Source organism: Harpia harpyja, chromosome 5, assembly GCF_026419915.1.
Source record: "Harpia harpyja isolate bHarHar1 chromosome 5, bHarHar1 primary haplotype, whole genome shotgun sequence".
Lineage (NCBI taxonomy): Eukaryota > Metazoa > Chordata > Aves > Accipitriformes > Accipitridae > Harpia > Harpia harpyja.
Window position 1 is genome coordinate 23,380,492 of NC_068944.1, and position 14,832 is coordinate 23,395,323.

Sequence of the window (14,832 nt, forward strand, 5' to 3'; positions counted from 1 at the left end):
TCGCATGACACTGGTAGTGCCTACACTGACCACTGAAGGCAAGAGATGAATTTCAAAAGGAAACATTTCTGCTGGAATAGGTATTTAATCAAACAAGATTCAAGGCCATCCAGAGGCTGGAGGTTGAGGCTAGGCAGATGTCAGAATTAAAATAAATGCATTTAAAAGAAGTACTACCAAGTAACTTGGTGTGGTGGGACAACTTCTTAGGTGGCAAACCCCATTATGGCTGCCTGGTTCAAGTCTTGATGTCTAAACTTAGAGCTGAAAAAAAGGAAAAAGGGCTGAGGCAGGGCTAGCATAGTTTTTGGCTGGTGTTACATGTTGTACTTGAATGTATTTATTTTCTTTAAGAATAGGACAAATTGATGTCTAAAGTAATTTAGACTATCTTTAAGACATGACGTTATGAAGAACCTTCTACCACAGAAAGCACTGCTTAATTTCTCCTTAATTTGGAGAAATTTAGTTTTATTAGAAATGTCATAGAGATGTGCACCAGTGATCAGCATTCCGAAACTTCTAGCAGGATGCCATGAAACTTCTGTCAGGATGCCATCATGTCTTTTTAAGTTTAAAGTCCCTTTTCAGAAAAGCCGTATATAAAATGCATGTTGCTGAGTGCATATAAATCAGCAGATTTGATAGCAACTTTCACTCCAAAGCAGAAATTCTTTGAGGCTGGTGTGAACCAACACGTCCACATGCTTGAACCCCTTCTCCTGCTATGTTCTTTATTTACATAGCTTCAACTAATATTTTTATACTGCCTCAAGTTTAGCTTTCTACTCTTGCCCTATCTTTTTCATCCAGTCAATCCTATTTCCAGCTGCTCACTCTCATCCTGGCTGAAATTGTATCTTTAATCATGCCTGGTCCTTTTCTGCCCTGCACATTACTAAAATCCTTCTGAGGCAGATCACTAGAGGTAACCTTTGACTCTCTCCCTTCTTTTTTTTTTTTCTCATTTACCTGTTGACTACTTTCTCTAGCATTTTAAGACTCCGTTTCATAAACCATGGAAAACTTAATTTTCTTTAGGTATTTATGAAGCCAACAGAATGTTGTTTGTTTGTTTGTTTGTTTGTTTTTTAAAGCTGGAGACAGCCTTATAAAGTAAAATTCTGTCCAGGTATCTACAGTTTCCCAACACGATTATCTTATGTTCAGCTTAAGTCTCCATTTCCAACTCTTAAACTGCATACACACACAGTTTTTTATGAGAGTTGTGGTAATATAGACGCTGAAAAGTGGTCAGTATTGGTACAATATTGTATCTCATTTGCACCCATGAAGTATCCCTACTCACCACTCTCCCAATCCATAAAATAGCCTCCTAGTAAACCTGTTACACTTTTCATACTCACAAGTTACTACTTTGTTTTTTCCACTGGCACTGTCTGAAGGAGATATGAATTCCCACGTCAACACCTTGGACATAGCCTTAGATACTGACTTCTTGTTAACTGTCTAAAGGCTCTACAAACGGCTGTGGTTAGATCTCAGTATATCACTGCTCAAACCCTCCCTTTTAAATCAGTACTACCTCAACAGCTCATACATCCAAAAAGAGCAGTCCAGAAAGTTCTCTTCCCCAAGACAGCCTGGGATGCTTTTAAAATTAAAATCTCATTTCATGGCACAATCTGTTGACTTAATCATTACAATCAATTATATTGGCAGTGCTCTGTACTGAAGCAGTTTTATTGAAAAGATTGATTTTTTTCATAAATAAAAAAGGATATACTTTAAACTTTTTTTCACACATGAACATAAAAACTCTGAAAGCTTTTAGAAATGAAAATTAACTATACAAAAATTAGGCTATCAATGTTAAATACTTAAATTTTTGTTACTACTAACTGAAATACATTTATATCTTCTATCAGTATAAAAATCTTCATAGTAATGGGTAATACAACATGAATATTTCCTTTAACTGAATGTATTCACATTTTCAATACAAAGCTATTTTCAGCAAGTCTCATCAGTCTTATGCCTTTCTCTTTCGTGGAGTCCCATTAAGTTCTGAAGGGGATATTTGCAGCAGTTGCTGTTGCTGCTGCTTCTTTGTGGGAGAGGAGATCCATTCTTCTGAGCTAAACAAAAACATACCACAGTAGCTTATAAACCAAGCCTTTTTTTCTATATATATGTATTATATATGTCTTTTTTATTTATATATATATTTGATATAATTGATGCAAAAGCACAGAGCTCCCACTAGTATAAATATTATAAACCCCATATTTGTGCACAGCTTCTAATTCCTGTAATTATTTTGTTAAAATGAGGAATAGCATCAGGCTAATATTAGACAGTTTAAATACATGTGGATAAGAAAAATAACAACAAATATAAACAGACATAGTAATATAGTGAAAACTCATTCTGAGATTTAGAGAACACAACTGAGTAAGATTTAAATAATCTCAAAAATATGACCATAGTTCAGCAAAGACAATGGTGCAGTCATGAGGAGAGAGATGAGAAATGGAAAAGTCAGTTCCATGTCATTTTAAAGATACAGACTTACAGATTTCCCTGATTTTCTTTTTGAGGTGTGTATAAATGCTCATTAGCCACTGAGGCAATGCAGAAGTAGATACACAGGTAGAGAGGTAACTGTGTTAAATACCTTACCACCGGTTCACCTCAGACAGTTACTTAGAAAAAGTTATGTAAGAATAATTCTTTCTCTGTTCATCTGCCCAGTATTTGACATTGAACCTTAAAAGACTTGACAGACCAAGCCATCTCAAATATTTCTGGGGTGGAGCAGAGCTGAATATACCAGAAAATATGGGGAACATGAATGCAGAAAGATGCCAACCAATCAGTTCAGAAAGAGAAACAGAATTAGAATTAGCAAGCATATCTTTACATCAAGCTTAAATAACAGCAGAAACTTTAAATAAAAGTTACCTTGAAAATCAGCCTTATGCAAACTCTACTCATTGTTGGTTATTGTATACAAATACAAATTAAAAAAAAAAAAATCTCCCATGTAAAAAACCAAACTAGTTTTTGCTTTGAATTCAGGATATGGGAAAGTAGTGACTAGATTCAGAATAGACTTACCTATACAATTTTTTTACTGTTTCTCTTCGCATTCTTTTGGGAGGGATGGGGGTGTCAGACATATCTAACATATGATGTGGCTGAAGTAATGATTCAGTGACTTTATCTGATGGAGTCATACCTATGAAAAAGTTGCAAGTAAGAACAAATTTAAACAAATATTAATCCTACTGGTTATAAATGGGCCCTGTAACAGTAGTGTTAAACCTTTGAAGTAAGGCTTTAGACATGCCATAAATTTTATAGTTACCTTATGTCTGAAACTGAGTTCAAAGATGACAGGTAAAAACATTTGCTTTACTTATAGTTGTCACAGAGTAAATGTTGTTTTTTAAAATATATTTTGAAATATTATAAACTATTTGTTATTGACATAAAAAACTTTTCTAACTAAGAAATACTATCCTTGCAGGATTAGGGGTGTTTCTTTTTATAGTACAATGTTTTGATTGTGTTTCCTTAGCAAAAGCAATTCAGCTCTTTACTACGCAGTCATTTCAAAAAGAATGTCAATGTTCTCTACCACTGGGCCAGCCAGACTAACAGTTATATAATCTCATATTAATGAGATCATAGTTTCATGTTCACAAGACACTAACTGACCACATTTTTTTTTATCTGAACACATTACAGGGCACTGCTGGTCTAGACAATATCCACAGCACATACTACATACAGTTTTTCTATTCCTTCCCTAAAATGAGACATCTCTAAGATCTTAATTAACTTTAACAATCTTCCTTCATAGTTTGAACCTGTTAGTTTGTAAGAGTAGAATACATCTGGATGCAGTTAACAGTTGTTCTCCTTTAGGACACCAAAAATATAACCTACCCAATTTTTGCTCTATTAGCTTGAGGCTTTTCTCTTGTTCAGCAAGTTCCTGTTTTTTCTTCTGCATTTCTGGAGTGTTAAGTGACTGCAAATGTAAATCAAGGTCCTTATTCACATTATCAAGTTTCACCACTGCTGCACGGTATTGCTGAAGAAGATCTAATTGAAGAATAAAATAATAAAACACAAAACAGTAAATAAGTGGTCATTTTGATTTAGAAGGCTACCAAATATAATCCAGACAATGTATAAGATTCACAAGAAAATATATCTTTCAAAAGCACTACTTAAAAAAACCCCACTCAAATTTATAGTGGACCAGTGTCTGTTCTTAAAATGACTGTAAAGACAGACTGAAAAAAAAAATCACATCCAATATTTTGATTCCTCTTTTCTTTTTCAGCCCGTATCTTAGATCACAGTAAAGTACCAGTGAACCCTGAAAATGATGTGGCAAACAGGTATTTCTTTACATATCTTGTCACTTGTGTGCTCCAGACTGAATTCTCTAACTTTGATGCCATTAAGTGTGCTTGTAGTATGTTTTGCTTTTAGTGCTGCAAAGCTGAAGCTTGTATTACTGACTTGAATTCTAGTCCACCTTGTGGAACAAGAGAACATTTACTGAGTTTCACTTTGTCCCACCTACAGAAATTTAAACAAGGAGACAGCACTAGACTCAGGTAAACAAGGGTGTATTTTGCTGACAAACTTTGTTCCTCTTTTAACACACGAGACAAAGAATTTTTCTTTGTCCAGGCATTGAATAAATATGTCAAGGAATAAAGAAAGAGTTCACACATGTTAGCCCAGGCTCATTCATTTTACTTTGTGGTGAAGATGAGGTAGCTTGCACAAAGCTTAACTGAACACTAAATTACCTTACATTTGCCACAGGGCGAAAGCATTCACACGGATAGTTACTGCAGACTGACAAAAGGCACTGTAAATTCTTAGTACGGTTTATTTTAGAAGTACATTGTCAGTGTAATCACAGTTTAAGTAACTGCTTTCCTTTTATGCTACAAACATAGTAGAAGAGCAAGTCAGAACTAATGTTACGGCTGAAATTCAGTTCAAAACAAATCTTGCGTAAAGAGGTGCTGTCCTTTATATGGAATTTCACTACTATTTTCCTTAAATGTCTAGTAACTATCCAAGCGAAATTAAAACATGCCCTTTTCTTTTACCATGATTGTTCCTGTACTAAATGATAGACAATTCCAATTTAATTCACATTGGGTAATAATTGAGTTCAACAATTGAAAATGTGGTGATAGAAAAATATAGTGTGCTAAAACCAGCATATTTCAGTCTGTAGCTGAAATGCTTACTACGTTTTTCCTACATGTAATACATTTTTACTGAAATGCCTAGGAAAGATCTTTTTAGTCTTTTTTTCTCCCTCAACTGGTCAATGTTAAGTAGTTTGCTCATATATAAGGCTACTCCAATAAGTACATGTGTTCTCTCTCTCTTGTTCTCCCCCCACCCCTTTCCACTGCACATTTCTAGGAATAATGTCATGGAAAAACTTCATGTCCTTTCTTTTGAAAATTAAGTATTTAAGAACAATCTTATTTGTGAATAAGACACTTCAATGTTTTACAAGTCAGTCAGGTCAGCTGTTACATGTCAGAAGCTGCCATCTTTTAACTTAATTTATAACCTTTATTCTGAAAGGAAGAATCCAAGCACGTAATGAAATATAAGTGATCCTGCAGGAAATATAAGGCATCTTCTTATTAGGGAAATAATGTAGATGTTGTGCATAACTGATGAGAACAGGAATTTTTCTATCACTGCTTCATAGAGCTTACTTGCACAGTAAGACATTCTAAATTGGTGTATTGATGTATGCTGTTTCTGAAGGAAGAAGACCTGAAACGTGTTTTTCAAGGATGCCTGCTGTTTGAATGATTACCACTGCTTATACTCTTGCTTTAATAAGACTAAGAAAAAGGGGGAATATCTCATGATTATTATTTTTGCTTTCAGGAAATTTAATAGCTATCAGCTTTTAAGAAAATTCATAAATAGGACATTGTACAGGCCATATTTCTTAAAATAATTTTATGCTAAATTGAAGTTTTCCTTTTTATATTACATAAAAGAATAACAAACATAGGCAAGCAATATATTTTTGGAAGTTTTGTATTTTCATGACTTCATTAACCCACCTATCTGTCCAGAGAAAGTAGAGTAAAGTTTTGGCAGGGGTGCTCCAAATACCATTCCTCTGAGTTTGTCCATTGGAGGAGCTTTATTCTGAAGGCCTCCAAATTTCCCATTGCTGCGAATCCTGTCTCCTTCCCTAGTCAGCAAAGTAGGGCAATGTGTAATTTTTACAACCTACACAGGTATAAAAAGTGATACTAAATTAGTAACTCCAGGGAAAAATCTAAGTTTTTAGCAATGCTGTTGTGAAGCTTTGTGTTTTAGAGCTTGTTCTCTAATGAGAACTTATTTACATTTCATGACTTCTGCTTACAAGTAATAGAACGCATACATTAAAATTAAACAGTACTGTTGATAATTATGAAGACTAGATTTTTGGGGTTTTTTTGTGTCCTCAGATTTTAACAGAACTCTGGAGGCAGAATTTAGATCTATACTGGGAAAAAGCTAATTATCAACATATACTATGAAGTAATGGTAATAAAAATCAGTGTTGATAAAAAATGTGAGCACTTATTCAATTAGTTCATGAAGATGGCTTTTTTTTTTTTTGAAATGCACAAGATTTAAAGCATCTAAATTCCAAGGGATTTATTTCTTATAACATATTCAATAAAACTTCCATAAAGTTGATAAAATTTACCTGTGGTGAGTGACTGGAAAAAATGGGGTGACAGACTAACCAAGTGAAATGACCCAGACCTCATTTTGAGAAATGACCACATATACAAACTCCTTTTCCTGAACAGACACAGATGGTCAGTCTCCTGACACTGATTAACAACCAAGATCTGACTCTCCTGCCTCTTCTGTTAGATTTTTTAGTAAAAAATATATACTTTTTGATGAAAGAAGCATACACAGTCTTCACAGTTGAAAATGGTAGCTATTTGTTCACTTGATGGACACTGAGGTGGTTATAACACATGATGAAAATTAAAATATTTACATCAATCATCTGGTTTTTACTATGACTATATCCATATTGCTGAGACACTCTGGAAACATTCAGGACAGTCCTTGTTCCCAGGTTACCAGCTAGTGGTAGCCATTAAAAAGGGAATGGAATCATAGAGAAAAGAGCTGGTCAGGCCCAGAGCATAGAGCAGGAAATCCGTGCTGTGCTGACTCTGAAAGAACGAAACAGGCAGCCAATTTTAGATGCCACCAGAGGTTCCTTATTAACTTGTTGTTCTCTTAAGAAGAACCCTGCAGTACAATATCTTATACTTCTGGAGAGGGGAAGAAAAAAAAAAAGAATGTCTGGCCCCAAGAGCTTAATATTAATATCATACGGTTCTACATTCTTATGCTGAATCATTATTTCAATTCTAGCAAACTCATAAGCTGAAACAGAAAGTGCCCAGTGTCAGGACTTCCTCAGAGACTCTTGCCTGCTAAAATGTGTCCCATTAAACCTAAATAAAATGGGTCAGAAAAAGGTCTAGTAAGTTTCACATCAAGACTTTAGTAATTTTAGTGGATCTGGAATTTCATCATGTGCCTCACACTCCTGTGTTTTATTATACATACTGGGACTAGGAAAGTACTGAAGAACTTACATTTAACGCTAATAGCAAAATTAAAAACGTTTATCTTTAACAACATGGTCCCATGCTTCATGGCAACATTCACATGGAATTTGTTGAATGGAGGTAATTTTGTCAGTGCCAATAATAAAGATTTCATTCACTGTTAAGTGCATCAAGACCTACAGACAGTAAGCATGCTTACAGCTAATGCAGCATTAAACTTAGCAATCATTCTAAGTTTGTAATGTATTAAATATGTAGCTATGCAAAATATTTGTTTTAAAAAAATATCAAGAATAATTGAAACATACCTCTTTTCTGTAATGGTTGGCAGCATCCAAGTTATCTATAATGATAGTGTCACCCAAGAGCATCCCAAACACTGAAAAATATAATTTTTTGAACCATGAAATTTCTCTGCAACAAAATAACTTGAATTTTGAAAAATCAATTCTGAGGCATCATTATTACAGCTTTTCAGATAAGTGCAAGGGAAATAGCACGTGCATGATCTTTTTTCAATGAAATTTTATTCTGAGATTGAGATAAGTATGCAATCTTCTGTTTTCATCTAAGACTTCATAAAGAAAAAAATTTACTATATTTACTTGCCTCATGGCATAATTGACTCTTTTTTCCACCAAAGTACTCTCTTGATATCTTACATTCACATTTATGAAGAAACACATAATAAAATCCCAAGTTTTAGGAAATGATATAAATTGTAATTTTTTTAAGTCCTCCTTGAATTGTGTTCTTAGTTTCTTAATGTTTCTTAATATTCAGTGGGTTATCAAAGAAAAAAAAAACATTCACAGGCTGATGATCCAACTGAGTTTAAGACTTTTCTTCTCCTAATAAAAGACTGTTCTATACAAAGTCTAACTTGATGTAGCCTTGCATGAGGTATGTCAAGCAATGTGGTTTTCAAATTCCCCCAAGGGACACTAAGAAGAATTTATAGTTAAAGTCTCTTACAATATCAAACTTTCTGAAAATAAAGTGGACTAAAAATTGTTTTATTAACAGTAGAGAGGATTATTTCAATACTGGGAAGTTGTGAAGTAAAATGAAAAACTTATTGAACTAATTACAGATCCGAACTCTCCATATAAAGGAGTAGGTCTACTTAATTTAAGAAAAAGAGTGTAGGAAAAGGTAGGTACTGCTAAGTTGTTAGAAAGAGTGAGAGGATGATGGTTCCCTAAACTGCAATATACATAAAAATTGAAAGCTTATTCTCACTGTAACTATTTAAGCATAACATACATAGTCATGTACAGTTTGGTCTCAGTGTACATTAATCTATACATTACAGTGGACTGGAAAAAACAGCCTAACAAAAGCAGTAACATCTGCAATATGAAAATATAAAACCAGTATCACGATTGTCAGTTTCTGCTTACATGAGCTTGGGAGTAAGATAATGCTGCGGTAATTTAAAAAAGAAAAAACCTCTAGTATATACAGTAGAGAAAATAAAAATAAAACAACAAGCAGAAGACAGTGGTCATTGCTGAAATTTTCACAACTGTTGTTTGCTAACGTCATCATCTTTTTACCAGCAGACCTCATGAGGAATGTACACTGGTATTTGCAAATGTCTCAAGGAAGGTTACTGAATGGATTATGGTTTGTGATGTTTCTGTATTTCATTTATTAAAAAGAAAGAAGTTATGAACAATTTCTTTAATATCATTTACCTGTTTGACAATGCTCTACATTATCTGGAAATGTTAACAGATCTCTGGCAAATACAGGATTTCCAATAGGTCTGAAGAAGATTTTTCCATTTCTTAAGTGAGGCAAAGGCCTAGTTAAAGAAAGGGGAGAGTGAGGGAGAAGAAAAGAAGAGAAAAAAGTAATTTGTCCTTATTTCATTATTGCTTCTGAGAATCTAGTCAGAAATGTCAAAATGAATTGAATGCATCTTAACACTTCCACATTAGGTGCTAAGTGATCCCAACATTATCTGAAATGCCAGTTATATTAAAGATGCTTTGTTGAAACACTTATTTGTAATAAGACATATATCCAACAAGTTCATATGACTGATTTTACGGACAAGTTTTAATACACTATTTTATAAAAACTGAGATTTTTGACCTTATAAATACATCTGCACATGATATGTTTTCTAAAAGTCATTCTTTATGATATTAGCAGTCATCTTCATAAGCAAATTATTTTCAGGCACAGAATTATTATATTTTCATTTATCTTCCAGGAAACCAAACCAGCAGAATGACTTTCTATTACTACAGATGATTTTAAGGAATGTACTTTGGAATTCAATTTTTAAAAAAAGTTAGAATTTGATTTGAAGGACTAGAATTATTTAAAAAAAGTTCCTGCTCTAGAAGACATGTAGTAATGAAGAAAAAAAAAGATAGATTTGTCTTCTCTTTTTAATAGAAACACACTATTAAATAAAGAACAAAGCACAGCAGTTAAAGATATAAGGCTATTATTTCAGCTAACATTTCAAGTGACATTACTGTTGCTGTAATTATGACGCCAGAAATTTTATGCTTTGAATCTTTAATAGGAGTAAAGTTTAAAATACAAATTAGAAAAAAAAAAAAAAGCTGAAGAAGTATTTAATACAAATGCAGAAATTTCTTTGTTTTTTCTCTACCTGTTCCAATCAGGGAGTGTCTTCTTGTAAATAGAATCAAGGGGTAACACTTGTTGTCGACCTTGAGTTTCATCAAAAATAGAACGAGCGGCTTCAGTAGTCAGTGTGACTACACAGTCCATGTCGCTTGCCAAATGCCAAGAGATAACTTTTGCTGCTTCATTATCCTCAATTTGAGCTAAATGTGCAATCTGTACCACAGAAGTTAGAATAGTCAAAATAGAAGCCAAGACCACCTCCCCTTTTCATACTAATCACAATCATCCTGCAGCTTCAACCAGACATTTAATTCCCCTGTTGATGGCTCTGTTAGAAGAGCTGGTCACCTGATGGATTGAGAATGCTATCTTTTTTTTAATACTCCTCAAAAATTACTTGCATATTCAGTTGACTAATTTTCCATCACTACCACTTCCTGGAATCAACAAAACTCATTTGAAGGCTCTGAGAGAAAACTCACCTTGCCTAAAATATCCTGGTTGCCTTTTGGATAGTTTGGGAGGGTACAAGTTCGTCTTGGCTGTTTCATTACTCTTTCTTGATCCAAGATCTTTTGTTTTATAAGAGAATCCACATACTGAAGCTGAGAATTAAAATTTAAAGTTAGCGAGCATGCACCATTGGGCTGAGCTGCAGAAGTAGTTACTTTATCTGCTATCAGTCAAGTTCCTAATAAAAAACATTCAATAATCTGAAACAGACTCTTAATATATAGGGGACCACTGCATATAATCTCAGAGGAGAGCAAAAGGACGCACACTGCAGTTGTGACTATGAACTTTTTTATTACTACTTTCTTTTTTTAAAGACTTCAGGAAGCTTTTCACAAAGAGCTACTGGAGCTTTATTAGAGCCAAAACTGAAGAAAATTTAAATCAGCAGGAAGAGACGACCACAAATGTACAAAAAGAAACCATTTTACAAAGGGACTATATCCAGCCCTGAAAAATTCAGCCAGCAGGGGGAACTTGGGTATCATGATTGCAGAATGTGTATAATTTAATTCAACTGATTTGTGATTAATGACTGTAACACTTGTTTTTATTTGATCTAAAGATAACTGATTGTTTACATAATTTTTTTTCCAAAATGTTAGTAGTTTGAAAACTGTCCCTAAAGTTTCTTTAAGATATAATTGGATCTTTATGGGAAATTAGCGATGGGGTACATTGCCCTGAATCTTTCAAACTTCTTTTTACATCAGCTTTGGCAGTAACATATGAAATTCTCTAATTCTCTGAAAAGAAGTGTTTTCCTTTGGTCTACTTATGCCAGAATACATCCATTGTATATTGATCAGCCTGCAAAAACCAATTATGAAAACTAGCAGTACCAGTAACACAACTGGTAACCTTAGCAGAAAGGCAAAACCAAGATCAGGATATAAATGAGACGTTTTTCTTATTCCTCTAGCAGTTTCTTTAAGAGATATTCACATTGGTAGAGCAGTAAAATTTAAGTTTGGTATTGATCCACAAATTTTCCTCATGGTTTAAACTTTCAGGGTTTCGGTAACAGGTGCTTGTGTATATACCAGTGTGATTCAATAATGTTATATAATGATATCAATTTCATATTAAGATTAGATTTATTTTTAAGATGTTATGGAGTTTAGTAAGAAATAAGCCATACTGTGTTTGTCTGTGGTAATTCAATTTGGTGTTTTCTCAGTTCATTCTTCAGGTGAGTTTCTCTTGTTTCAGCTTCTTTAACCTGACCTGAAACCAATAAAATCAACAAAGAGTAAGGTAATATTAGAAAGCAATGGAACACTTCTTACAGAATTTCTTACAGCTTTTCAGAATTATGCCATGCACAGCTGATCCTATCTACTTCTTAATTTCATCACAGAATATCAGAATTTGTCCTCAAAGATCTTGTGATTTGTCCAGCTTCTAAGCAATTTCAGCAGCTGCCATCTCCTTCAGCTTCAGGAAGCAATGGGGCCAGTTCTTAGATCAGTCTGAGAATGTAAGCTCTTTTCATCCTCAATTGTCTTTCCAAATGGTTCTCTAACAGGTGAAATGGCAAGAAGGAAGGGAGGAGTAGTAGCTAGCACTACCCTCTTTTGTCTCTTATATGGGACACCACTTTCTGGACAACTCTCATAGCTGAACTGAAGCAATTTTGAAAAAAAAAAAAAAATTAAACAGATGAGTTGCTTTCTACTCTATTCAAACAGGTTTATATTTGGAAATGTTATTGAAGCATGAAGTATAATGTTGTGCTCTAACTTACTCTAGAGATGTGCAAAAATCTGCAAATAGGAAACAAAACTTTTTGCCTTTCACACCGGAATTCAGGAATTTGCATCCGTAATGGCAACATGCAGTAAGCAAGTAACAGAGTCATAGCCCTGTACTAAAAGTACAAGAAACAGCACCATCTTCTAATTCCAGCATGCTTTATTTACATTTAGTGATTACTTAAAATAAAAATTAAAAATGCATCTATTAAAACAAACCTTCTGATCAACAGATAGGATGATTCAAACAAAAAAAATAATGCAAAGAAAACACTTCCTTCATCTCTCCCATTCCCATAAATCACTGCCCTCACAATGCTCTGCTGTTTTAACAGACTTTATAAAGGATTACATTTGCTGAAGAACATAAACAATTAATAGCTACACAATACTTTTGAATAATGTACATAGGGTCAAATCCGGGGCAAAAAAGTAACATTTTGAAAATGTAAGACTAATGTTCTGAAAGAGGTTTATCTATAGTTCATTCCCTAAAATTGCTTTTAGGCAATTGTTGAATTTCCAGATGGATGGAAAAAGTGAATCAGACCACCAGCTTCAGTGTTTTATTCCTCCTTTTGACCCATTCTGATATAAGACATTCTACCTCAACTCAAGACCCTTTACAAGTAGGTCTGTCTAAATAACTAGATGCTTCCCTGCTAATGCAAAGATATAATCCCTTCTGCTCCCCTCTAATTACTGCATCTCATGATTTCAGTACCAATTTTTCTCCCCCTCTATATTCTCAAAAGTAAAAAAAAAGGAAAAAAAAGTCTAATTCACAGGAAATTTATTTACATATTTGATTGAACTTACATTTAATTTCAGTTACAAGCTGATTAGTAGTATCAAACCAATTTCTGTAAACACCTATGGACTGAGATAATTGGTCTCTCTCCCTTGTAAGTGTTGCCATCTGTTGCTGCTTCTTGAAATCTATAGAAATAAATATTTTTAGAAGAAAATACAGTAACATACTTAGTTGGTTTAAACATCAGCAAAAATCTATTAAGCTATTACACAGTTCTGAAGAAGTATTACGGACCTAAAAATAGTTGGTTCTAAGTAAAAGCAAGCATTTTAGAGTAATTGAAACATACCATTGTAAAACATAAATGACAGACAGTATGGTTCCAAAGGTTTTTTCAAAGCTGGCAGATCTGGCTCAAATACAAGAATATATTCAGTGCTATCTCTTCCAGGGCTGTTTTCAGCCAGCACTAGATTCTAATAAAACAAACAAACAAACAAACATACCTAAGTTTATGTTCACACTTGAGGTAACACACAAAATAAAATAAACATTCTTCAAATACTAAAACTTTTAAGTTACCTAACACGTCTATACAATATCACTACAGTTTTAAGTATTGGCTTGGAAATGCCTTTTATACCTAATAAACAGAAGTAAAATACAAAGATTTAGCAGTAACTATTTTATTATTTAAGAATTAAGATTGTCATTTTACCTGTTTAAAGAGTCTTATTATTTTTGGCTATGTATTTTATTTGAGAGACATATGCTCAGAAAAAATATTCTCTGCACTGTCCCATAAGCAAGACTTCCTCGGATTTACCTCATTCAGCATGTGAACAAATGCAAATGGAACATTAAAAACAAAGACCCGATGCATAAGCGCAGAGAAGGAAAAAGAAACTATTTCCATTGCTCAGTTAAAGTTACTGCTGTTACCATGGAATTAGACAGCAGGTCCCAAATGAATGAACAATACATGTCCAAACACTAACATGAGCATCCCATTTCTTATCAATTCCTTATTGAAAAGACAAACTAAATCCTTCACCTTTCTTTACAAACACAGGAAATATTATAAAACCATAAAGAATGGTAAACGGAAATAAAATTAGTATAGGTAGTATCTAAATGTGCTGTTACTTTGGAAAAGGTATCATGCATAAAATGAATAATGCTTATAATAAAACTCATACTGTTTCCACCTTTAACATGTAGAAATTGCTACTCAACTGGCCAAATCAAGAAAGAGGTGGCTGCAGCCTAAAAGAAGAGATAGATATATAACCTTCAAAGATAGTCTTCATGGCTTTCAAAAATATTGCAGCTACATATTTAATCAGGAGAAGTAGTCTGTAGTGCAAATATCTTTTCCTTAGAAAATTTATACTAATAAAAATCTAAACATTTCCCTTCGTTAAACAAGTTTAGTATTCTTGAACCTCAGTGTAAGGGTAAACACGTCAGATTATCAGCTTCATTACACTGATGCTAACTGAACATAATTATATTTATAAACGAGATGGAACAATTTCAAGATACTTGAAAAAACACTAGTGTATCCCCT

The 14,832-nt window shown here is 33.7% G+C and overlaps 1 protein-coding gene across 5 annotated transcripts in view; it reads right to left on the reverse strand.

Annotated features, from left to right (window-relative positions):
• Positions 1–1,137: 1,137 nt before the first annotated feature.
• SMCHD1 (structural maintenance of chromosomes flexible hinge domain containing 1) overlaps positions 1,138–14,832 on the reverse strand; it is a 92,073-nt gene continuing 78,378 nt past the window's right edge. For 4 of the 5 annotated variants that reach the window (XM_052788656.1, XM_052788655.1, XM_052788657.1 and 1 more), the window contains 11 exons: positions 13,612–13,738; positions 13,328–13,447; positions 11,896–11,981; positions 10,724–10,846; positions 10,264–10,454; positions 9,329–9,438; positions 7,937–8,007; positions 6,096–6,267; positions 3,916–4,074; positions 3,082–3,202; positions 1,138–2,099 (listed from right to left, as the gene is read on the reverse strand). In XM_052788656.1, the coding sequence (XP_052644616.1) occupies positions 1,994–2,099; positions 3,082–3,202; positions 3,916–4,074; positions 6,096–6,267; positions 7,937–8,007; positions 9,329–9,438; positions 10,264–10,454; positions 10,724–10,846; positions 11,896–11,981; positions 13,328–13,447; positions 13,612–13,738 (1,386 nt within the window). In that variant the 3' untranslated portion in view covers positions 1,138–1,993. Of the gene's footprint in view, positions 2,100–3,081; positions 3,203–3,915; positions 4,075–6,095; positions 6,268–7,936; positions 8,008–9,328; positions 9,439–10,263; positions 10,455–10,723; positions 10,847–11,895; positions 11,982–13,327; positions 13,448–13,611; positions 13,739–14,832 lie in introns of those variants that run through there. The other variant, XR_008235435.1, reaches the window with a different exon arrangement.